Source organism: Acomys russatus, chromosome 17 (genome assembly GCF_903995435.1).
Source record: "Acomys russatus chromosome 17, mAcoRus1.1, whole genome shotgun sequence".
Classification (NCBI taxonomy): Eukaryota; Metazoa; Chordata; class Mammalia; order Rodentia; family Muridae; genus Acomys; species Acomys russatus.
The window spans coordinates 41,360,200-41,385,687 of NC_067153.1; the positions used below are offsets into that span (position 1 = coordinate 41,360,200).

The window sequence follows — 25,488 nt, forward strand, 5'->3', positions numbered from 1 at the left end:
GGTCACAGGATTGCAAAAGTAACAGGGACTGTATTCAGAGTAAAGAGAAAGCTGAGATCAGAATGAAATAGGCTGTCAAGGGTGACTGCGGGGCTTTGTGGGTGACAGTGCACACAAAGGCTCTGGGTTACAGTCCAGGGCTGCTTTTTTTTTTTTTTTAATGTGGCCTACAGGAAGCAGGGGTTTGAGTTTGAGTGGCTTCGTGGTTTGAACTACTGATTTGAATCATGCAAGGCTTTGCTCAGTATCATGCAAAGAAAGTAGCAGGGAACTAGGAGAGGGACCCTCGAACTCTGGCTGACTAGAGGGGGCACCTTGAGCCTTTAACACCCTAACTTTGTCAGGGGCATTGCAGGCCCTCTCAACTATGTCCTATGTCAGAGTACCCAGCACGGGTGGGTTTACCACCTTTCTGTGTCAGAGAAATCCCTTGAAACATTGTTCTTAACCGAGCTAAAAGCAGACAGGCTTCCCTGATATGCCAAGGCCTCCGCGGGTGGAGCCCCCCAAGGGTGGGGGCTGTGGAGTTAGGAGGCCATCCTGGAACTCTAGGACACAGAAAATGGAGATGCCTGATCACTCCTAGGCTGGAGCTGGCCTTCCAGGCTGTCAGGGTGAGCCATATCCTCTCAGATGCAGGCCTTTCCTTCCAGGGTGCACGAGGGGTGGGGGGTGGGGGACGCAACACTTACGTGTCACCAACTCCTGACAATATGGCAGCACCTGACACAGACAGGCCAACAGAAGTGTGCTGGGTAAAGGACTGAGACTCTCAGGCAGTATCACCCCTGTGCCAGGGTATCTGTGTAATTCAAGAAAAACCAAGGTGGGACCATCTCAGGGCCAGGCCCTGGGGTGACTGATATGAGTGTCTCATCAACTTCCATAGTAGCCTACACTCTCTAGTAAGAATTTCAACCGTATCCAGGCATGGAGATATGCACTTGTAATCTCAGCATTTAGGAAGCTGAGGTATGGTGGGTCTGAGATCAGCCCAGGCTATACGTGCCAGCTGGGATAGAAACTGTCCCAAGAAATGGCAGGAAAGACGCTTACCATGGCCTCTGACAGTCGAAGTTATGAACCCCTAGTTTTTGGGCACCCACTCAGTTCTAAAAAGAAGATTTCCCCCTTGAGAATTTATCCTGCCCATACCCACTCTGTACCCCAGCTTCTTGGGGTCACCTCTACTGGCTCTAACTCGTGGCAGCCACAGTACTCTCTGTTTGAAGGCGGGCCTAAGACAAGCTGGTCCAATCAGAATAGCCCCTCCTAAGACTTCACCTGGGGCAGACTCTTTCCCTTAACTTGAATCTCAGAGGATCAAGCTCCAAGAATCAACTGCTTGAAAATGAGCCTGCCAGAGGCAGGCAGAGCCAAACCGAACAGGAAAGCACACTCCGTGGTATCGCCTGAACCCCTCCACCCCACCTTGATCAAGCTGCGCCTGAACTCACAGTATGCCATCTCAAAGCAACACATTTATTTTCTGCGGAAGCAAGAGAGCTGTGTTTTTCCTCTGCAGTGGTTCAGGTCCTGACTGGCAGAGTAGGATGGACAGTCTCAAGAAAATGCTGCTCAGGGCCCTTTGAGTAGAGTAGGAAGTCTTGAGAGATGGTAGGGGTGGGCTGGCTGAGCCCAGACCCCATACTTGGCTGGGCAGACAAGAGATTTATAGAAATGGATTTGTTCTGTGTTTTTCTGAGTGGGGGAGGGGAGGCGGGGAGGAGACAGAGGAGCAGCCTTCCACATCTCTCCTTTTGGTTCAGTGGTTCCAACAAGGCAAACCAGGTGGGTACTGGAGCAAGAGAACCTGTCCCTGCAGACACATAGTGGTGGCAGGCCATGGAGACCAGGAAGCTTCAAGAAGGGCATCAGGAGGGCCTGGAGCAGATGGGTGTATGCCACTGTATGACATGAGGATAGATGACTGAGTCTTGGGGCTCCCCTCTGGTCCTGGGGAACACAGGAGATTCTAGGTAGGATGTCACCTCTAAACATCCTCCCATCCCCAGGGACCTCCACTGAGGAGATAGGCAGGTTCTGCAGCTGTCTGAAAAGAAACACCACACGGAGGGGACGGCATGCCCCACCAGTGTATCACTGGGCTTTGGTCGGAGGACTCAGAGGGTCAAGATCATCGGGGTGGGAGGAGTGGGCTGAGACCTGCAAGGGAGACAGGAGAGGGTCAGTGTCATGGACAGACATATCCCAGCTCAGGGCCATCTGAGCCAGTGTCTGCTTCCAACCTCTGCCTTCCCCAGGACTGCCCTCTGCTCCTCCCCCATATATCCTGTAGGGGGCTATTGTTGGGGTTCCCTGGTTCCAATAGGCTTTTTGTGGCAAGGATGCACTGAGCGAGAACCTGACAGCCACTGTGTCCTGGCTTCTGTCGTTGGGCAAGTTCTGGTTTTCTTGGCTTATATCCAACACGAAAGAAACCTCCACAGGCAGTGAAGAGGAGGAAAGGGGAAACTGAGGCTACCTAGATACCCATGGCCCTCTCTCTTGGTCTATTGCTACTTTCAGTGTCCTGAGGGGCCAGGGCCAGGGGCAGGGTGCCCTTCCAGGAGCAGAGGAGAGATGTGTACCCCTAGAGCAGGCTGCAGGGACGCTTCTGCTGCCGTGTGGGCTGTGGGCACAGGACTGCCCGGATGGCCTCATCGAAGACGGTCTTCAGGCCTCGCTGGGTGAGCGCAGAGCATTCCAAGTACTTGACTGAATCTGAGGAGGGACAGCAGGAGAGCAGCATCCTGAGTCATGGAGAAGCTCTGTCACCCTGAGTGGGAGTGGGGAGTGTACTTCATCTTCCTCCTGTTGGACTCAGGGGAAGGTGGAGGACCCCCACCCCTAGAAACAAGGCCCTTTGTTCGGAAGGTCGGCAGGATTAGAGCCCTTCCCCCACGTGGAAGGACAGGACCTGCTTCCATGAGCAAATCTCCCAGCATGTCAGCCAGGCCTTCTTCATGGAGCTAACACCTCTGAGCAGGTCTGAGAATACCCCAAGGCATCTATCATTTAATCACACCCCAACTTATGGGGAAACCAAGGCTAACGGAGACTGTGGGACCTGTTTGCCCCGGGGCAGTTCAGTGAAGAGAAGAAAAATATAGAGCCCTTGTGTGCCCTCCAGAGGACAGGTGCCCTGGGAGGGGTCTGTATGACATCCCACCTCTTGCAACAGGAACACATGGAGCCCTGACACAGAGAGGTCAGGAGAGTCAGAGTGCTGAGGAAGCAAAGGGGAAGAAATAGAGCCCCGGTGCCCTCTCTGGTGCCTTCTGCTTTTCTCTCTGGGCCAGAGCTCCCAACAGCTATGAGGAGACAGTGGCCTCCCTCCATACCTCAGTGACCTCAAAGGCCACAGCAGCACAGCCATGGAGCCGAAAGGCCCAGACCTGGGAAGAAGGGTCACCCCTGGAGGGAAGCCACTGATGCCAGAGCGTGGGAGACAGGCATGGCAAAAAAAGAGGAAACGTCCTCTTCATGGAGCTGGGGACACTGTGCAGTCACACCAGGCCATTTCTTGTCCCTGGAAAGTTTCCCCAAGGCTCTCTGTTCCCACTGAGAAGATGACACCAGGATCCTGCCCTGGTCTTTAGCCATTTATTCCAGGGATGAGACTGGGTGGGGGCTCATGGCCTCTGGCCCTCGTGGCTCCTCATCCCTGTGGTGACCAGTAGTAAGACACTCTGAACCAGGACTCCTGGGCATTCAGCTGGTGCATTCACCTGCGTACGCGTGCGTGTGTGCGCACGCACGCGCACACACACACACACACACATGCACCCTGGCACACATGCATATACACACACATACATAGGACATAAAGGGAAGATAGGCACATGTCTGGTATCTGGAGAGAGTGAGGGAGAGTTCAGAATGGATATGATCAAGACACATTGTTTACTATGTCTGAAACTGTCAAAGAATAAATAAAAACATCCTATTTTTAAAAGACATATAAAGGAGAAAGTGAGCCGAGCTCCGGCCCTGAGGCCCTGCTTGCTCTCTGACTGTGAACTGTGCCTCGCATTCCTGTCACCTTGTCATTCTCTCATGAGGGAGGGACTGTACTGTGAGAGAGGGAGGAGCAATTCTAAAGGGTTGGGGTAGCTTAGTGATAGAGTACTTGTCTAGGGAGTGCAAAGTCCGAGGTCTGTTCCCCAACATCCCTAAATGGATACAGACCAATTCGGGAACAGGCTGGTTAACAAGAGAAGGCTGGGGTATGTCTGACCCTGACACATGGGAGGCTAGAGCAGAGACCAGCAGAAGCAGCAGAGAGGCCCCTGGGAGGCAGCCATGACACCCCGCTAGTCACAGGAAGGCTGCGGTTTCTCTTCCTGTGAAGCCCCTCCCTCCCGTTTCCTGCACAGGAAGAGGTGCAGGGCTGGGTGGAGGCCAGACCTAAGCTGGTAGTGCTGCCTCAGGAGGGGCGACACCACAGGAGAGGCCAGATCCAGAGTCAGGTCTCCCGGGATTGGAGAGCTTAGCCAGGGTGAGGTGTCCCCACACATCCAGCCACCTGCTTCTATCCTTTGAATCCCAGCCACCCCTCCCCAGCCAGGTGACCTTGAAGGGTCAAGACTCCTCTGTCTGGTCCTTGGAGGTAAAGAATGTCCTGCAGAGAGTCTGGATGAATGGAGAAGGAGAGGTGAGGGCCAGGCACAAAGGACTGAGCCACCCTTCCAATCTCAAGCAGAGACACCTCCTCCAAGAAGCCTTCCTGAAACAGCTTGATCTCACCCTGTGACCAGCTAACACAGGATCGCCCATGCAGTGCTGCTTTGAGAACCCATGAACAAAGCCATTTTATCCAGATACCCGATATGGCAAAAACCATCACTACTGCTATACCTTCCTGACAGGGAAACACAGGCACAGAGAGGCCAAGGGACCAGCGCAAGTCACACAGCTAGCTGCCACAATGGTTTGGAGCACAGCCAGAGTTTGGTCATACAGCATGTTGCTAGGACAAGGCTGTGTCCAGGCACCCCCCGCCCCCCAGCCTCCAACCCCCAGCTTCCTTCCCAAGGTCCATACCAATATCCTTGGCCAGCGCCAGGCCCTGCGGGTAGGTGATGGGAGCCAACTTCTTCTCCTTCAGCTTCTCGATGGTGTCCTTGTCATCTCGCAGGTCCAGCTTGGTACCCACCAGGATGATGGGGGTGCTGGGGCAATGGTGCCGTACCTCAGGGAACCACTGGTGGCGGGGCAGGGGGAGGGGGAGAGTGAGAGGGAGCAGAGGGGAGTGAGACATAGCCGCCTAAGGCATCAAACAGATAAGAACCCCAGAGCAGGGTCACAAGGCACAATGTGATCTGAGCAGGCAAGGAAAAAAAAAAAGCAAGATTTTTTGGAGATAAGAGAGTCAAGGAAGGTTGTATGGTGATAAGAGGAGGCAGGAGGTTGGGCAGGAAGAGGGACAGAGCACAGACGCAGGGGGAACACTCTCCCAGAGAGACCCTCCCCTCGTTGGCCCAGCGTGACACTAGTGACCCTCGCTGTTCTGGACTCTCCTAACCCAAGATGGACCTTAACTGTCATCTACATGTGTCCCCCAGCCCACTGGAGGCTCACCTTGGCTCGGACGTTCTCATAGGAGGCTGGGCTGACCAGCGAGAAGCAGATGAGGAACACATCCTGAAGACAGGAAGGCAGGATTGGCACAGGGAAGGCACAGAGTCCTGGCCTGTACGGGGGCGGGGTGGGTGGGCAGCTCCCACTACCAACCATGTAACCATATACCCTGGCCATTATGACACCCTCTTTGCCACTGTGGGTAGAGAGCCCAGGTCTGGGGACCCAGAAGCCACAGAGTTACCAGCAGCAGGTTCTCTGCCCACCTAAGGATGCGACTCACTGGCCTGGCTGTTCACACAGACCCTGCCTGCCATGCACTAAGAACGGCTGGTATCTGAGGGTACTGAGGACAGCGGGACTGAGGGAGCACAGTCTGGAGGAGACCCTAGCTCTGCCCCACAGGCCTCTAAAGGAAACTCGGGGTCAAGCAGGTACCGCTCAATGGTAGATGGAACAGAAACAGGACAGGGACCACAGGGAGACATGGGGGTGCACACCGTCTGCGGGTAGGAAAGTGGCCGGAGGCGGTCATAGTCTTCCTGGCCTGCGGTGTCCCACAGCCCCAGGTTCACGGGTTTACTGTCCACCATCACATTGGCTGAATAGTTGTCAAACCTGAGGAAAACAGGAAGGGCAAGGTCAGCCTCGAACCCAGAGCCTGGGAGGGACTCAGAGAGGGGCTATGACTAGCCCAAAGTCACACAGCATTGTGCAGCTGCCTGTCCTCACGACAGATGAGCACTATCAAAAACATCTTAAATACAAGTAAGCAAAGAGGAGAACGTGTCTTGGTTATTTTTCTGCCCCCACTTGTCCTTTGGAAAGGTGACTACTGGGTTGTGTGGCATTCCCTCTGAGGTAGGTCAGAATGACTTTTTCCATCCTCCTACGCTGGACAGCTAGAGTGTGTAGAGTGTCTATTGAGTGACTGCTCATCCCTGATTTAGGTGGAAACACTGAGGAAGGGAGGGATGCGGGAACCTGCCAGAGGGAAACAGGAAAGAGACAGGAAAAGGTAACAGCCAATCCAGGCCAATGGCTAGCGAGCTGTTGCCCTGCAAGGCCTGCATGGAAAATGAAGGGACCTTGTCCCAAGCCTCCTGGAGGGGCAGGACACTGCAGATGACCCTCTATCTCACTCCTGTGATAAGTGGCTAGGGCTACCTCAAGAGAACGGACAGACATCAGTTGCGAGGCCGTGAAAATGTCTGCCTGGGCCTTGCATTGGTGTGGGCCATACACTGGACCAGGAGCCCCGTGAACAAGGGCTGGGACAGGAACACTGGAGCCCTGGGAGGGTCCAGCCCAGCACTCTATGCTGAGTGCAGGGGGCTTTAGAAAGTAAAACCCCACAACTCACACTCCTAGGGTAAAGGAACAGGGTCCATGGGCAGGGGGCGAGGTGGGGGGAGGAGCAAAAACCAGAGGGGGTTTTATGACTTGCCTGAGGCCACACAGGCAGTGAGTGACCAACCTAGGGAAGAAGCTGGGTCCAGCAGGCTCATTGTGTCCCACCATATGGGTTTAGAGACACCTTCATTGTTTGCCCCTGGGACAAGGAATCCTCTGACCTCCTCACTCGTCTCATGACCTGGTCCACTGAGACTTCAAGCTCCTAGCTTCTCCCTCACAAGGCAGAATCACACCACCCGTGTCCTGAGCTTGCCCACACTGACATCTGGCTTACCCAAGTAGCCCCACCTATCCTAACTTGCCTCCCACCCTCACCAGAACTCCGTGAAACACTAGGGAGACTTCTGCCATGGACAGGTCAGCCCCACTAACAACACTCCTGGGCGTGGGCACGGAGACCCAGCTTGTTCCTTTCTGCCCTGAGGCCAGTCCAGAAGAGGCGGCTGACACATAGTAGGTCTGCTGTGTGCCTACTCTGAGAACTGGCCCTGTGAGTCTTGGAAGAACCTTCTGGGAGGCCAGGCTGGCCAAGGTAGGAAGGCACAGTGTCTGGGCCATGTAGGGCTCTGATAAGCTAGAGACATCAGGACTGTCTATCTTCTTCCCAAGATGCCTTGCGGCAAAGGCAACTGTCTTTTCGGGTCCTCTGGGCTCTCAGGGCACCTGGAGGAAGTGGGAGACGGTCAGGATCTTTCAAAGCACCCTCCTAGTGCATCTCCTGGACCAAATGGAAGGGACAGTCCTATACATGTTAGTCCTTGAAGTCTCACGTGATCCAGGAGACAGGTGAGGACACTGAGGTTCCGGGAAGTCAGTCACTCAGCTCAGAAGCATGGGAAGTGGCTGGTCTTCCTATGACATCCATTGGGGGGGGGGGCAAGCAAATGAACAGCTGGAGGACTGCTATCTGCACAGTCAACTAGCTTCTCCACACCTTGCTCTCTTCCCCAACGCCTGGGTCATTATTGGGCTCCGAGGAGGTCGGAAGCATTCAGATCATCCCATCGGGAGACACGGCAAGTCTAGGTTCACTGTCAACTTCCCCAGTTTCTCCCCACCCACTTCTCCCTAGAGGACAGGCTGCATAAGTTCAAGTTCAAGAAACAAGCCAGGGACACGGCACATGTTTTGACTATGTCACACTTCCCTTTCCTGAGAAACCCAGAGGAGCCTTTCATATCATCGTGACCAGCTGTCACCTCTTTTTCTAGATAGGAGAAGTAAGCTCATGGGTAAGAACGGGTTTTCCCAAGATGTCCCAGGTGATAAGTGGCAGGGCCAGGTGTCAGTCCTGCACTCAGTTCAGAAAAGCCCCTGTGGTGAGCATAGCTGCTAAGGATGGCACAAGATAATGAGGATGACAGAGACAATTGCCACCTAACCTGGCGGCTCTGAGGCCTAGTCTCTGGGTATAGGAAAGCCTCACCCCTAAAAGGGTCCCCGGGCCATTTCTGCGGTAGGGTGGCTGGCACATTCAAAGAATGAATTGTCCAGAACCATGGGAGGATTGGCCAGGCAGGCAGGATGAAGACTCAAGAAGTGTTTGGGTCTTGGAGGCCTGGTGTCAGGCTGGCTAAGGGAAGGGAAGGGAAGGCTGGCCCTGCTGAGTCACCAGAGCCAGCGTCACCAAGGATCGCACAAATTAAGTCCCATATAACTTAGCTCCACAGTGTGTTCTTTCTTCCCTATGGAGCTGAGCCAGCAGTAACCACCCTGTACAGGACCGAGCAAGCTCCACCCACCAGCCAGAGTCTTCTGCCCACTGCCAGCAGCGGTGCAATGTTCTAGAAACCGGCACTCTGTTCCAGAATCAGGAATGAGCTCTAGACAGCAGCAACCCACCCCCCCCCCCCCCCCCCCCCCCCCCCCCCCACAGCTCTGCCCCAGTCCCGAAGAGTTCTCCATAGGTAAGACATAAAGTGGGAGGACAAGAGGGAGGGCACGGGAGGGGCTGGGCTGCTGCAGACACAGACGGGGAGCACTATCAGGGAGGGAGGCATGCTCCAGGTCTCCCTGAGGGAGAGCAGGGAGCCAAGCGAGCCCAGGGGACTATGGACTGGACACCTGGAGGAGATGGGACAGATAAAGTGGAACGTGGGAAGCTTTGATACCCCCTCCCATTGGGTTCTAAGCATGAAGGGGAACTTTAGGAAGGCCTCAGGCTACTTGTGACTCTGCCTAAATTCTACTTTTGAAAGTTCATCTAGGGAAAAAAATTTTTTTTTAAATAAAAAGATTTACCTAGGGACTAGACATGTAGCTCAGCACCACATAAAACCAAAGGTGGCGGTGCACAGCTGTAATCCCAGCACTCCAGAGGTGGAGGCTGGAGGGTCAAGAGTTCAAGGTCATCCTCATCCGTATAATGAGTTTAAGGCCAGCCTGGACTACACAACAAACAAAAAGAACCCGGCAAAACTTACCTAGAACCTGACTATTGGGGAGACTGAGGTAGGAGGATAGCTACAAGCTGCAGAGTGAATTCTAGGTTAGTCAGGGCTATAGTATACCCCCTACCACAAAAAAAAAAAAAAAAAAAGAAAGAAAGAAAAGAAAAACAAAAACAAAAACACAAAAATGAACAATCAAAGTTCATGTGGGCTTCAGTTGCACAGAGTCAGGAGGGAGACAGGATGAGAGGCCATGTCACGCTGCCTGGAGGCACGGGGCTTTGTCTTGCCTTTGTGCCCCTAGCACTCAGCACAGAACCATTCTCGGGCAGGTGTCCTCATCTGAGACTACGTGTGCCAATGTTGTTGGCCACAGGCTCATCTCAGAGGAGGACATCCCAGTGGCACTTAGGCACCAGCTGCCACCTACACAGCAGAAAAGGGGGATCAATCGGGGACAGACCTGCAGGCCCTTAGCACCTGAGCCAACAGTTCAGCCTGCCAGTCTGGGCTGTCAGGATGCCAAAACCTCTGATCTCACACCTCCCTGCAGGGAAGCTATTGCCCAAGGCTCACACCACCCAGCCCAGGGCCATTCTCTTGTAGAAAGGGAAATTGAGGTATGTGGGTTCAGAGGGAAAGTGATTGCTTTAAAATCCTTGAGCAAGTGAGTCCTCCAGTGCAGCCAGGACAAGTAAAAGCAGGAGAGGGTCTTAATTCAGGGACAGGAGCAGTGTCAACACACCCTGGTGACAATAGCGTTCATCCTTAATCCCCTTTGCTTCTGTTCTTGCTCAGGTCTATGCCCTGCCTTCTCCTATTTCCAGGTACCTTATAAGCCAGACAGAGGCAGGAGTCATTCCCGCTTTGTGCAGCAGGGAAGTTTCCAGAGCCTTCACTTATATCAGGATGCAACTGGGCACAAAGTGGCATCCAGCTGCCTGCCCAGCCCCTTTGGTTGTCCTTTGCTGGGTCCCTCAGCTAAGCCAGGTCTCAGAGGCAGCTGAACCCCCTGTTCCAGAAAGGAACTGCCATACCAGCCACACCGAGGACTTGGAGCCGAGCCTTTGCTTGGCACTGGTGGGATGGTGGCTCTGATGGTGTGGGAAGTTTTGGGCCCTGAACACTGTCCTCTGTATACCCTCTCCTTTCTGCTCCAGGTGGAGCTCCCATGAAGGTAAAGATGAGGGCCCCAGCGAGGTGCTGAGGTCAGACAAGCTGAGTGGCCCTAAGGGGCAAGCCCCTTTAACTGTTATCAGAGTATTGTAACATTCACTTCCTTTGAAGATCCAATGCAATCACAAATGTTGCATCCTGTACCAGGGCCACCAAACCCTATGCCTTCTAACTGGATATTAGTTCTGATGGTTACCTTGTCACCTCAAAGCACACATAGCACATATGAGACCTTACGTATATTACACAGTGTGTCAGCCACCATGTAGAGAAGGCGGGGAAAGCACCCCCAAAACCCCACATGGTTCCCTGCCCTCCACAAGGCTCATGATGTTGTGAGAGATTTGGCAAGCTTCTCTGGAAAACAACAGGCCTTTAAGGCTGGATGGAAGGCTTCCAGGAGGGCACCAAGGACAGGCCTGGGGGGTGTAGAGGTGAGGATGAGACAGGAAGTCACCACAGGAGATTTCTGGCAGCATTAAGAACTGGTGCAAAGGCCCTGCGGTAGGCCTGCCTAAGAAACGTTGGTCTAAAAAGCAAAATGGCAGATAAGGTCTCTAGAAGGGGAGACTGAGGGGGACCCTGAAGAACTCGAAACCTGTGCCTCAAGCTGAGGAGCCCTGTGATGGGGTACCCCGAGGCCCTTCTGACATCTGCGGACTCTCCCTTTCATATCATGTGGCAGCTGGTGGCGATATCCTGCACCAGAAGGCAGGCTTCCCTCCTGCAGGCTGCAGCTGGCACTGCCCTGCCCCACCCCAATGCGCTGGTCTCCAGGCTCCGCTGCTGTCTACGTTTCTGAGCTCCTTCTCCTCCTTCACCTCCATACCCCATCTCTACTCCACTTTTTCCTTCTGGCCAGCCTGAAGGACGTCTCCCTACCCCACAGTCCCTCTTTCTTCTGCAGCCTCGCCTCCCTAGCATAAGTCATCGCCCTGCCAACTGGATTACAAGCTTCCCCAAGATGGAAGGTCTCTAGCTTTCCTAGTCGGCCTGACCTTGGGTGTCCAAAGGGATCAGCCCCAAGCCAGGCCTGGAGCAGGTGGGACTCACACAGTGGGGATGTACTCTCCAGGGAAGGCGTTGGTGGTATAACTGATGAGAAGGCACGTCTTGCCCACAGCTCTGAAAGACAAGAAGCAGGAGAGACCAAGGTCATCGGCTGCGTCTGAGAGAAGGGGAGATCCAGGCCCTCTACCCAATCTCCCAATTCCGAACACCCTATAGCAGTGTTATCAACCCCCTGGAATGTCCATAAACATCCTGACTTCTGCCCAGGCCATGGGGGTTAGCCATGTTTTGAGGAGAACTGGGTGGGGGGGGCGGGGAGGAAGGCTGTACATGTACCAGCAATCTGTATACAGGTGATGGACACAAACAGCATCAACATAGGACAGAGAGGACCCGGGAGACCAGGACATGGTTGTCACACACCTGTGCTTCAGATCTTGGCTCCACCGTTTGTCAACCGCACAACTCAGGCAGATCACCTAAGCTCCTTGTACCTCCGTTTCCCCATGTAGACAACAAGGACAACTCCATCTCCCCTCCCCCACCCCTACCTCTGAGTGAACTAAGTGACACTTCTAAGACACTGAATCCAGTGCCATGGGGATGCAACAACCAATGGCTGTTAGGGAATGCCTGTAGCCTCTCTTTGAAGCCAGAGAGGCCTGAGTTCAAGTCCTCTGCACTCCAAGGCAGGTTATTTAACTTCTCTGAGCTTTGGTCTTCCCACCTGTAAAATGAACTCTGTGGTGATGAGTTGGGCTGGTGGGAAGATAAATCAGAGGGCTGCGACCCAGTGACCACGTACAGTAAGCAGCAGAGAAACAGGACAAGTGAAGATGGGCACCATCGAGGCTGTCCCACTGCCAAGCTGAGAGGCCACCCAGGTCATTCCACAGGAAGCCGAGAGGCCAGAGGGACAGCTCTGGGCCTTCCCCCCCACACCCCCACACCCCCCACCCCCGCCAGCTCTATTCCGTTAAGTCACTTCCCACTCTGGGAGGTTGCCCTGACTTCCCTGCCCCCTACATGGCTGCCCTTAAGGCCCAGCCTGCCACCAAGGTAACTTTGAATGAGGAAAACCATTGACTTCCGGCCACCCCACCCCCAAGGTCAGACACAAAGCAGAAGTGAGCAAAGCAGCCGCCACTCTGGCAGATAACGGCTGACACCCCCATCACCACCAGCAGCAGCAGCAGCAGCAACAGCAGCAACGGCCAAGTCAGCTGAGGCTACAGATCAGCTCTGCCCATAGCAGAGCCAAAGTGTGCCAGGAAGGGTCTGGAGGCTTCAGCCACTCCCCCTTTTGGGTTGAAGCTGAGCATCTAGAACATGTCACCCTCCTCCTTCCCTTACTCTGCCCACAGTGCTCCCCCTTGCTCCTCACTGACATCCCCTTACATCCTCCCCACCACATGGAGTAGAGTCACACATTGCTGGCAGGACAGCCAAGCCCTGTCTCAAGCTATCCCAGCCCACCCCTGGGGGAACAGAGGCCTTGTCCAGGATGGCTGGCCTGAGAATCAGAACAAGTAGAGAGTCCCAGGTGTACCCCCAGCAGCGGCAAGACAGCAACTAGAGCTCAGGTCAGCCTGGGAAACAAAGGTCCAGAGGGCGAGTCTCTGATTTCCCCACCTCACACTTGCACTATGAATGGGAACATTATGCTGGCCCCCCCCATGAGAGCCCTGCCCCAGCTCTCAGGGTACAGGCAAGGAGCAGCACCCCACCCACAGTCCCAGGCCCTCCACCCAGGTGGCTTCTGGGGTGGGGTAGGCTGAGGACAGAGGAACAATCCAGATCCACCCCAAATGTTCCTTGTGAGCCCCAGGAGAGGAAGTGACTCTCTCCAGGACCTCCTGGGAGCCCTGAACCTGTGAGTGTGCCAGGGAGAGTCTCAGAGACATCCTGGTAAGGGGTGGGAGGCAACTTAACCAGGTACTTACCCATCGCCCACCACCACACACTTGATGGCCTGCATTGCACTGAAGGCCCAGCAGCCAGAGATGACAGTTGGGGGCCAGAAGCGTTGCTGTTGCTGTGGACACCAGCGGTATGGAGTGGCTGGGAGGTGCCCCGTAGTAAGGAGCGGCACCCCAGCTCAGGAGGCAGGAGGAAACGGAAGAGGAACTTACCCAAGCTGCTGCCCCACAGCCTTGAGGGGGTGGAGCATGCGGTCTGGAAGAGGACCTGGGGCCTCACAGGTGCTAGGTTGAGCCCTGGCCACCCAAGGGCACCTGACCTGGGCTCCAGTGACAATACAGGCACCCCCTGGGCTTGGAGGTTCACTTCCTGACCTAGAGCAGTCTCGAAGAAACTGTATCCTCCAAGAAGTCATTTGTCTAAATCCCAAGTGCAAGCACTTGAGGGCCTACTGTGTGTCAGGCATTGTGTTGAGAGCTGGTGACTCTAAAATGCAGGCAGGCAGGCAGGCAGGAGTTTCTGCTCTGTACAGAAGGCAAACTGAATCACAGGTACCATGAGCAAGGCAGAAGGAGACACGGGCTGTGGGAGAGCTACAGAGTGGCCTCAGAGTCACCAGGAGGAGGAGCTGGCGGCTGTGAAATGTGATGTCCAACAGAGGATGCCCAGAGGGATGTTGCCTAAGCTGGGACCAGTGAGCAGTTAAAAGGAGGAGGAGAAAGAGAGAAGACAGGAAGTGGAGGAGAAAAGGAGGAAGGGGAGGAAAAGAGAGAGGAGGAGGTGGAAGGGGAGGAGAGAGGAAAAGAAAAGGAGGAGGAGGAGATGGGGAGGAGAAAGAGGAGGAATAGTGAGAGGGGGGAGGGAAGGGAAGAGGGGTTGAAGGGCTTGGATGCAGTAGAGCAAGCTGGTAGGAACTTGGCAAGTCAAAAGCTACACACAGCATGGTGGCTCACACCTGCAATCCAAGCACTCAGAAGCTGAGACAGCAGGATTGCTGTGAGCTTGAGTCCAGGATACAGAAGGAGTTCCAAGCCTGCCAGAGCTATACAGCAAGATCCTAGTTGGAAAATCATCCCCAGCACAAAAAGCCTATGTATAAATTGAATAGGCTTCTTGACATTTTGATTATAGCAACTGATTGCTAGGGATACTGAAACACTTGCCATGTGTTTAGCATATGTGTTTGCAAGTGTTTTGTTGGGCGTTTGTGTTTGCAGGTGTTTTGTTGGGCATTTGTGTTTGCAGGTGTTTTGTTGGGTATTTGTGTTTGCAGGTGTTTTGTTGGGCATTTGTGTTTGTGGGTGTTTTGTTGGGTATTTGTGTTTGCAGTAGCTTGTTGGGCATTTGTGTTTGCAAGTGTTTTGTTGGGCTATTGTGTTTGTAATTGTTTATTGGACTTTTGAGCTTCCTAGTACACAAGTTGTCTTTTCATGTCTTTGTTCATTTCTCTGCTGGGGTATTTTTCCCTCTCTTACATTTATTTGGAGAAGTCCAGTGTTTGATTTTCAAGTGTGGACCACTATAAACGTTGCTTTAATTTCCAGTCTGAGGAATTGTTTTTATAAGCTGTGATATTCATAAATGCTTATTTGTATGTGGTCAGTTTTAAACTTTCTTCCCCACTGACTTATACTCTTTGAGTAAGTCTTTCTTAAGCATTCCTATGCAATTTTGTAAAGCTATTCCACAAAGTGTGTAAAGTTTCTGTCTACCGATAGTGGCCTTTACATACAGGGTGGATTTTAGGTGACACGGAGACTGCCTGTAGTTTTTGTGAGGTGTTGATTTGACTTCTCTAGTGCGTTCTTGGTTTCCTTTCCTATCGCTATGAGAAAATACTCTGACCCAATCAGCTTAAGGGAGAAGGGTTCATTCTGGCTCATGGTTCAAGGCTAGAAGCCATCATGGCTGGAAAGTCAAAGCAGCAGGGGCTTGAAGCCTCTGGTCTCCCATAATCAGGAAACAGTGGCAAATGCACACTGCCACTCAGCTCCTTTAACACAGTCCAGGATCCCAGCCCAGGGGATGGTGCCACCCACAGTGGGCTGACCTTCCTACCTCAATCAGTGTGATCAACATAAACTCAGACACGTTTCTCCCAGTGATTCTGCCACGTGGACCGTTCACACAGACCACCACAAAGTGCCATCTTTTTTTTTTTTCAACAGAGTTCCACCTATCTTTTTCTGTGATGGCAGTCAAGCAGTCTCCTGTACCAAGACTGCCAGCTGCAAGCCAAATCCTCTCTATCTGCTGGTCTACCCGCCCACCCAGGAGCTGGCACAAGCATGCCTCAGTTACCACAGCTCTAAACCATTATGTGCAACAGGGCAAGCCTGCCTCTCTTAAACTCCCTCAGGATTGTTCTAGTTGTTGATGAATCTCTGCTCTCCCATCTACACTGGGGGATAAGCCGAGGCAAATTGTGTAAGAATCCTGGGCTGTCCTGCACTCAACCCACAGCAGCCAGTGGGGACCTGACATCTTTGTAATAGTCAATCTGCCTGCCTATTAGGACCTGCTCTTTCTCCTTTATATCTTTCAATAAAATTTTACCATTTCCTCCCAGAAAGGTCATGCACATTTTTCAAAAGATTTATTTCTTGATTCCTTATTACTCTCAGCACTATTGTAGCTAATAATTTTCAAATTGAATTTCCTATCTGTTCCCTGTATGTAGGGGAAATGTCAGCCTTTGCATATTGGATTTATGCATGTGGAAACCTGGGTGGAAAGTCTTGTGACTGCTTTTTAAACTTAAAAAAAAACATGTATCTGTGTGTGTTTGTGTGTTTGTATATCTGTGTCTGTGTGTGTGTCTGTGTATCTGTGTCTGTGTGTGTGTCTGTGTGTCTGTGTATGTGTTTGTGTATCTATGTGTGTGTGTCTGTGTGTCTCTGTGTGTGTGTGTCTCTGTGTGTCTGTGTGTGTGTTTGTGTAGCTGTGTGTGTGTCTGCATGTGTTTATGTATCTGTGCCTGTGTGTGACTCTGTGTGTTTTGTCTGTGTGTTTGTGTAGCTGTGTGTGTGTATGTGTGTGTGTGTGCACGCGTGCGCCGACACATGTGCCTATAGAGCTCAGAGGACAACTTGTAGGAGTTGGTTTTCTCCTTCCCCCATGTGGGATCTTGAGGAATCAAACTCAGGTCGTCAGACTTGGCAGGAAGTGTCTCTCTCTGAACCTTCCCACCAGCCCTTGTTACAGCTTCCCTTGAGATTCGCTAACAAACCTGACAGTGATTAGCAGACAGTTTATCACTAGTTGCTTTTTTTCTTTTAAGTGACAGTGTTACTTTTTCCCTCCTAATGGTATAACTTCCATGCCTTGGCTTATCTGGGCTTTTATAGAAGGGCTGCATAAGCCCACGGTGCCAGGCGTGGAACCTCAGTCCCAGCTTGAACAAGGCACTTCTGACGTCTTACCATGAAACATAGGAGACCAATTGTCCATTAAAGATACTTGCTGCTATTCTTTGTAACAGTGGCTTTGGTGTCTACTCTATTTCATTTTACTGAAGACTTTTCCGTATGAACGGAGATGTTATAGACGACAGTAATGTATTTTCTGGTGTCCTGTCACCCTGTTTAGTCAGTCCTGACAATCTGCTTGATTATCCCCAACCATTCTTCCACTGACACAACACTCTGTACATGTGCTCACAGGTGGGAACCTGCTCACTCATGAGAACACACACTCACGTCTTCATGCACACACACACACACACACACACACACACGTGTAACCCCCACTCACACACAATTACCAGTTTTGATGTTTTTATGCAGGTCAGGGAAAAGCTGCTGACTCACTGCAATGGTTTTCCTACAGAAGGCCATGTGCCATGACCCGCTGACTTCTGTTGGGGTGACAGGCTTGTGTGCCTGGCTTGTAGAGTTCTTAATAAGTGGGTGTGTGTTGGCTCCTCACCATCTGCTGTTAGAAATGCTTGCTGAGGCTGTCCAGTCTTTTCTAGTGGCACAGAGAAGACCCTGTCTGGCTAGAACTCCCTGCGATGGTAGCTCTGTCCCAGCTCCTGTTCAATCTTTGTCATCTAAACCCTGAGGCTATATCATCAGGCACACACAACTTTAGAATTGTTATATGTTGGGGCTTGGGCTGGTGCTGCTGTGTCTGACACTTAAATTGTTGTGGAAATAAGAGGTTTTTAAACACCATTTGGGGCAGAGGATATGGCTCAGTGGGTAAAATGCTTGCCACACAGCAGGAGGACCTGAACTCAAATCTTCAGAATGCACATGAAAGCCAGGCAGAGCAGGGCAGTTCTGCAATATGGATGTTCCTCCTGTGAGAAGAGAGGTGGAAACAGGAACACCCTGGAAGCTCACTGCCCCCTAGCCTGGCACATGAGCTGTTAACAAGAGTCTCTGCCTCAGAGCAAGAGGGAGATGAGGACTGACTCCCTCACTCGCCTTGTGACCTCCCCGTGATCACTGTGGCACATGTACACTCTCCCCCCACACACACTCATGCACATTACACACACACACACATACACATGCACACACGCGCACGCGCGCACACACACACACACACACACACACACACAAAGATTAAAAAAATAAGTAAATAGAGCTGGCAAGATGGCTCAGTGGGCAAAGGTTATTGCTGTCAAGCCTGACGATCTAAGTTCAATTCCCAGAACCCACACACGGTGGAAGAAAAAGAGGCGATTCCCCAAAAGTTCTCCCCTGATGTCCAAAATCACATATGGTATGTGCAAGCACATACACACAAAACAAATAATTTTATTTTTAAAAATTTTATGTAAATTGGTATTTTGCCTGCATGTATGTGTATGTGAGAATGTCAGATCCTCTGGAACTGGACAGTTGTCAGCTGCCATGGGTGCTGGGAGTTGAACCCAGGTCCTCTGGAAAAGCAGTCAGTGTTCTTAATCACTGAGTCATCTCTCCAGCCCCACAAACAAATAATTTTAAATGTAATTATTATAAAGAAAACTTTTTTTTTAAAGATAGAAAACTGCCCTCTACCCTAGCCCTGTTGGGTGTGAGGTAGAGTCAGCGCTGGGCAGTATTTGGATTAGAGTCCCCTCAACCTTGAATGATCAATCCAGAGACTCAAGGACTGAGAGTGGGCAGCTCTGGGCAGGTACCAGCCTGGCAGGACCTTCCCCAGAGCGACTGGGCTGTTCCTCCTCACCCACTACAGCTCCATGGGCCTCTGTAAGCCACTCTGACATTCCAGTCACTCCTTCCCCTCCAAGGCTGGGCAAGTGACCCCATCTGGGAGGCTCCACTAGGTACAACTGGGGCTCAGTGCAGGGACTTTCTCCCAGGAGATCCCCCGAGGAGTGCATCAGGGACTTTCCTCAGCAGAAACATAGACACGTAGCAGAGCCAGGATCTGATATCCTTGTCTCAGGGCCCTCTCTGCAGTTAGCTCCCTTAGCTCATCTCAGGTGGACTGCCATGAATGGATTGATGGATGCACAGATAAAGATGGATAGGTGATAGATAGATAGATAGATAGATAGATAGATAGATAGATAGATAGATGCGTGATGGATGAGACAAACAATGCACAAATGGATGGATGGGTTCATTCCTGGGTAGATAGACAGAGAGATGGGTGAATGGATAACGGATGCATAGATGGATGAATGGATGGATGGATGGATGGATGGACCTTCTTGCAGGTACATCACCTCCCTATGTGCTGCATCTGCTGCTCTAGAGGTCCCCAGCTTTTCCCGCCCTCTGAGGCTGGTTCAGTGTGGACCTTGCCTCAATCTTAAGCGCCCCATTGGCTCTTCTCGCCAGCCTTTGGCTTGTCCATCTCTGCAAGGACACAGGCATTCCAGTACCCTAGGTGAACCTCAAACAACATGTTTTAAAGTTGCTAAGGCTTCAGGTAGTATTCTGTATTACATTTGAGTGGGAACTGTGTTCACACAGTACTTACAAGTACTCAAAAAATAGCTGGTCATGGTGGCGCACACCTTTAATCCCAGGACCCGGGAGGCAGAGGCAGGAGGATCGATGTGAGTTCGAGGCCAGCCTGGTCTACAAAGCAAGTCCGGGACAGCCAAGGTTACACAGAGAACCCCTGTCTCGAAACAAAACAAAACAAAAAATGTACTCAAAAGTACTTAAAGTGCTTGTGCTAATGCCTTCCGGGGCTTGGAGAGAAGGTTCAGGAGTTAAGAGGGAGTGCTGCTCCTGCAGGGGACCCGAGTTCAGTTTACAGCACCCACATCTCGTGACTCACCTCCTACCTGTTAGCTCCACGGGATCTCGCCCTCTTCTGGCCTCCAGGGGCAACTGCACTCATGTGTGCATACTCCACCTCACGTACACATACTTTAAAAATAATAAAATAAAATCTTTTCAAATGGATGCCTCCGGTTAGTGTCCTTGACATCTGGGTCCCCTCATTAGGTAACCTCCACGGCTGATTTTTCCTGTCCCATCTGGACAAATCCAGAAGAATTTAGCATTCTTTACTTCCTTTTTATACAGTCTTCCGCACCTCCTTTGTTTCCATTAATTATTCACCCTGATCTCTGTTCCCTATTTGTAACTACTAGCTTCCTCTCTTCCCCGCCCCAAGTACCAGCTTGGGAATGTCTGAGGAGTTCCCGCTGGGCATGGAGGAGGATCCCCCGCCTCTCCACTGCAGGTCACAGCTGTGCGCATGTGCATTCTGGCCCTGTGACATCTGGAGGCTGCTCCTCCCTTCTGCCCCCTACACCCGCCCCCATCCCTCTTCTGGGTCCTCGGATTGGGTGAAGGGTCTAGGTACTTCTTAACTGCCCTCTTTCATTCAGACTCCTGCAGCAGGGCCTTAGCCAGCTCCTTCCTTGTCCCTCTCACCATCTCAAAGGTTCAGGCGCGACTGCCTTTGACTGTCGGGCAGGCAAAAAAGAAAGAAAATGCGAGTGGGTTGATTGTGATTTGCATTCAGCTTCCTCTGAGCTAGCATTTTCCCAGCCGGCTTGGAGTTCACCCAGTTTCCTTTCTCCTCCACCACAGTGTTTTCTTATGCTTTGCCCTTTATGTCTTTTACGTTGGTTTTTTCCCCCCACTGATTTCCTTACTAGGGAAATGAGCTCTTTCTATTGCGAATGCCAGGCACGATCCTAGCTTCCCGCACTGCGAGCTAGCTAACCTATCTCTTCCTTAATGGTTTCTGGGTGGGAGCGTTCCGGAAAGGTTTCTGCCATTCTGGGTCATGTTTTCGAAGCAGCCTTCTGTGATTTCTTCAGCCAGGTTTCCCAGTTTAACATCCCACACTTGCTCGCCTGGGACAGCTCATACCACGCATCCACGCGGGAGTACACCCCACTTACTAATTTTCCAGATGGCCACTCTTTAGCCAGCCGTTCAGCTTGGTGGTGTGTGTCTTCACAATGGCACACTTCCTGCTTCCTGCTACACCACATTCGAAGTCAGGCTGGCCTAGGCTATTGTTTTTCGTACTTTTCCCAGCACCCAAGACTCCCGGGGTCCCTAAAGCTTCTTTCCCTTAAATATCTCATTTCCTTTTTGAGGTGGGGACTAGGGGGACGGAGCAAGGTGTCACTGTGAAGAGCAGGTTAGCCTCAAACTCAATGTTCTATCAGTGTCCCCGGTGTTGGGCTTATAGGTGCGTACGGCCATGCTTGGATACAAATATTTTTGGAAACTCTCTCCTCTCACTGTACCCCTCAGAATGTGGGAGGGGGGCTGGAGTGGTGTCATCAGATGAGGAAAAGTACTACACTACGGATCTCAGCTGTGTTCCCAGGACCCACATCAGGTGGCTTACAACCATCTTTTTTTTTTCTGCTTCCAAGTCAGGGTTTCTCTGTGTAGCTGTTCTGAACTCACTTTGTAGACCAGGCTGGCCTCCAACTCACAGCAATCCACCTGCCTCTGCCTCCCCTAGTGCTGAGATTACAGGCGTGGGCCACCGTGCCTGGCTGGCTTACAACCATCTTAACTCCAGTTCTGGGGGATCCAGAGCCCTCTTCAGATGGCCAGGGGTACCTTCATACACACAGGCACACCACTTAAAAACAGCAAACAAACCAAACCCCTTTAATTGGGAATGAAGCTTTTCTGTGAGGAATGGAGAAAGGGCTTGGCCTGTGCAGAGCGAGCTGTGAGTGTTGGGGGCGGTGAGCCTCCCTGGGTAGGCTGTCCTCAGGATTGATGGCTGTCCTGGCCCTGTCAAGTCTCCCAAGTAACTGCTTCCGGCTTCCCTCCTGGGCCTCTAGCTAGCACCGGGGACAGGCCCTTACCCAATGCCCTGCCTTTTCCCAGCAACCACGTCCTTACTTCCAGCCTGCTTCTTCAAGAGAGAGTCTGACGCCCTTAGTTTTACTATTAATCTAGCCTCAGCCAGAAGGTGGCCCGACAGCAGCAACCCTAGTTGCCTGGAAGCCCACACTAGAGCTGCAGGAACACAATGAATCCGGGACCATTTGCTTTTGTTTTTTCCCCGTGTGCAGAACGGAGGCCTGGTGCCTGCTTAGTACCCAAAGCATCCATCCCTGACTCCAACCGCAGGTCTCGGGTACTCTCCTCTGCCTTGTGGCCTTCCTTGGTTTGTCAGGGGCGGAGCCCGGAGGCAGTGGGGGGCCGGGGACTGAGGGGGGGGGGGGGGGGGGCTGTGTGCCTGGGGGCGGGCTCTATATGCTGGAGGGGAAGGGACCTAAAAGGAGGGCATAGATTGGTCCCCTGCCAGCAAATCCCACGTGCATTGCATAGCTAACACGCTATGTGGCTCCTACAACATATTTAAACAGGCTCGTGCGTGTCCATTTGGACAAAACCATGTCTCTGTCCCTGAGAGCTCCTAGGGAGACAGACAGACATGACAGTGGGTTAATCGAAAGAAGCTCAAAAGGAAAAGGGAGATAGGGAGCTGGAAAAGGAAAGTGGGGATTCAGCTAGAGATTTCTGGCGTCTCCAAGACCACCAAGGATGAGGTAGGAGGGCTGGAACGAATCGCACCGGGCGCATAGTGCCAAGTCCCAGAAACACTCTAGATGCTACTTCCCTCCTCACCCCCACTCCCTACCCCCAACCCCGCGCCCAAAACAAAACAAAACAAAACGAAAAACTACAGGATGTGAATTCCGCTCGCGCCCTCTGGTGGCCATATGAGGTATAGGCGGGGGCAGAAGTCAGGAGAAAGGCCCCGCCCCGCCCACTAAAGGGCAAGTGTGAATAGGAGATGTGGAGGATGTGTGCAAATTTGTATTATACATCCCGCAGGACTTGATAGTAGCAGAATCTGGTATCCAAAATGCCAGGCTGACTGGTGGGGTGGCACTTGCCACGCCCAGAACCCACAAAGTAGAAGGAAGGAGCTGACTCCTGCACCCATACGCCCACACACAAACACAATAAACAAACTAACAAACAATTTAAAGTGTAATATAATTTTTAAATTCCAGGCTTATTCTTAGCAATGTGGCAGGAGCGGGCATGGTGTCACTTAACTATACCAGGGTAACCTGAGGGGAGGGTTGGGCCGCAACAGAGATCTTCTATCCTAGACACTTCAGCCGAGAAACCTGTCAGATAGGTGAGTCTGGAGGAGAAGAGTCCAAGCCAGAGCGTCAGTATGGACCAGTCCCTTGCCATATCCTAGGCACTGAGTGCGAGGACCTGAACTCATGGCATGAACCTGAGCCCATTTGGAGGCAGGCCCTTAGGAGGTGGGTAGGTCTCAAAAGTGGTGTCCTCATGGGTGGAAGTACTATGTGTCTTGTGGTACTGTCCCCTCCACCACGTGGGGACAGAGCAGGAGGATGGTTAGCCTTGAGCCAAGAAGCAGCCCTGCCCAGATGCTGACCAGGCAAAGCCCAGACTTCCAGCCTTGTTACATCAACCAAAGACAGACAGTGAGGAGCACTATGTGTCTTCAGCTGACAGGGTGTTTGATTGATTAATTCAATTGATTGACTGATATGAACTGGTATAGTATTTAGGGTTTGCTTTAACACACCCAGTTACAGTCATGTATGCTCAATGAATAACAATTATATTCACTCTGAGCTTGGTGGCGCACACCTGTGGTCCTAGCACTGGGGGAGGCAGAGGCAGGTGGATCTCTGTGAGTTCGAAGCCAGCCTGATCTACAAAGTGACTCCAGGTCAGCCAAGGCTACACAAAGAAACCCTGTCTAGAAAAACCCAAACAAACCGAAACAAAAAAGGATTACATACATTTACCCAGTTTGGGGGGTTATTTTCCTATAGGTACAGCACTGTGACATGATGAAACCAAACTAATGACCGTGTCCATCACCCACGTGGCTTTTGGTTTTGTTTTGTAACACTTCAGCCCCACCCTCAGCAATTTTCAAGTACACAATCCATGCTGTAGAACACACTCTTCCCCCTTGAAGGCATCACCCCGCTCACCCCAGTCATCTCTTCCCAGTCGTCTCGGCTGTGTGAATGGTGCGTGGTGCAGAGGGCCTGACCGCGGACCTGAAGCCAGCTGTCCTGGCGTCGTCAGCAAGCACACGAAGAGGTGAATATTGCTGGATCATACAGTTGCATTTTGAGGCTTTTAGGAAGCCCCTGCCGCTTTCCACAATGACTGCTCACTGCATTCCCACCAATACTTCAGGGCGACCTCCTTCTTGTCCTCCCCCGCCCATATCACCCATGCTGCGCTCTCATCTCATGGGGAGGCAGAGTCTCCCTGCCGTTCTCATTTGGATTTCCCCAGTGACTTATGAAGATGAGCTTTGCCTTCGTGTCTGGACCTACCTTTTTTGTCTCGCTCTGAGGAGTGCCCATCAAGTCTTTACCAGCTTTAAAATCAGATTGTAGTAAAGAGATGGAAGAAAAAGAGAAATGAAGGATGTAGGCACAATGCCATGGCCCATGCCGGTGCTAAGGGCCATGTCTGGGTCCATGGTCCTGCAGCAGAGAGGGTATGTTACCACCAAAGTCCTGCAGCCATAAGGCCTATCTTGCCCCTCACCACTTGTGGCAGGTGGAAGAGCTGGCCCTGGGGTCATGAAAGCTGGAGAGCTTGTCTTGCCCCTCACCAGATACAGCACTCATGAGAACAGCACTGCACCTCCTCTGGGAAGCACAATAGAACTGGCCCTGCTGACACAAGTATAGATGAGCCTACCTCCAAGAGCATGGGAGCCGGAGAGCTGTCCCTGCCCCTCACCTGATGCAGCATTTAGGTGAGCTAGCCAGGGTAGTGCTGGAGCTCCCCCTAGTGATGTGGATGCCAGGAGAGCTGACAGGCTGACCAGCTCAGCTACCACTCATGCTCAGAGTGGGGCTTTGAGTTGACCCACCCCAACATCTACCCCATCAATGAACTGCTAGAATGTGCTAAGGGGCTGCTCCTACAGACCCAGGGCTACAGGATCTCTATAACACAAGGCAACAACAGGATATCTGAGAGGAGTGAGTCCTGATGAGGCTCCAGTATTGATACTGCAGCAGAAGCCAGAGGCCTTGAGTCAGACCAATGACTCATTGCAACGAACACTTCCAAGTAAAATAGTGTGGACAAAGCCTGGTGTGGTGGCATATGCCTTTAATCCTAGCACTTGGGGAGGCAATGCAAAGCGGACCGCTGTGAGTTTGAGGCCAGTCTGGACTACAAAGCACAGCCAAGGGTACACAGAGAAATCCTCTCTCAAACTCCCTCACCAAAAAAAAAAGAAAAAGAAAAAAGTGTGGACAAAAGGGTATACTGTGGGACACACTACAGCTTCCACAATAAAACCTTTTTCTTTTTCTTCTTTCTTCTTTTGCAGAGGGGTGTTGCAAGGTGAAGGGCATGAATGAAGGGACGGGAAGATGATTGGGCTTGGGTACATGATGAGCAATTCAGAAAGAACCAGTGAAATGTTAAATTAAAAGCAATAATAACAGAAAATTGAAACAAAACACGAGATCTCTTCCGTGGCTTCCTTTCTAGGCTATTGCTTTTTTGTGGGGAAGGTTGGAGTAGGGGCTGTCAGAGAAGCCTTCCAGGACCCT

At 52.0% G+C, this 25,488-nt stretch overlaps 1 protein-coding gene across 1 annotated transcript; it reads right to left on the minus strand.

Moving 5' to 3' along the window:
- Positions 1-1,732: 1,732 nt before the first annotated feature.
- On the minus strand, positions 1,733-13,682 carry Rac2 (Rac family small GTPase 2). The gene is made up of 7 exons (XM_051159926.1): positions 13,520-13,682; positions 11,619-11,690; positions 6,084-6,201; positions 5,584-5,646; positions 5,047-5,206; positions 2,592-2,724; positions 1,733-2,166 (listed from the first exon to the last, which is right to left on the minus strand). The coding sequence occupies exons 1-6, from the start codon at positions 13,552-13,554 to the stop codon at positions 2,594-2,596; spliced, it is 579 nt and encodes a 192-aa protein (XP_051015883.1). The 5' UTR covers positions 13,555-13,682; the 3' UTR covers positions 1,733-2,166; positions 2,592-2,593.
- Positions 13,683-25,488: the final 11,806 nt, after the last annotated feature.

What these genes read in the sequence shown, in the direction of transcription:
- Rac2 (XM_051159926.1), bottom strand. Translation starts at nt 13,554, where the DNA reads ATGCAGGCCATCAAGTGTGTGGTGGTGGGCGATGG. An exon ending in TGTGTGGTGGTGGGCGATGG is followed by an intron (nt 11,691 to 13,519) that starts GTAAGTACCTGG and finishes CTTGTCTTTCAG; the next exon opens with AGCTGTGGGCAAGACGTGCC. An exon ending in GGAGAGTACATCCCCACTGT is followed by an intron (nt 6,202 to 11,618) that starts GTGAGTCCCACC and finishes TGTTTTCCTCAG; the next exon opens with GTTTGACAACTATTCAGCCA.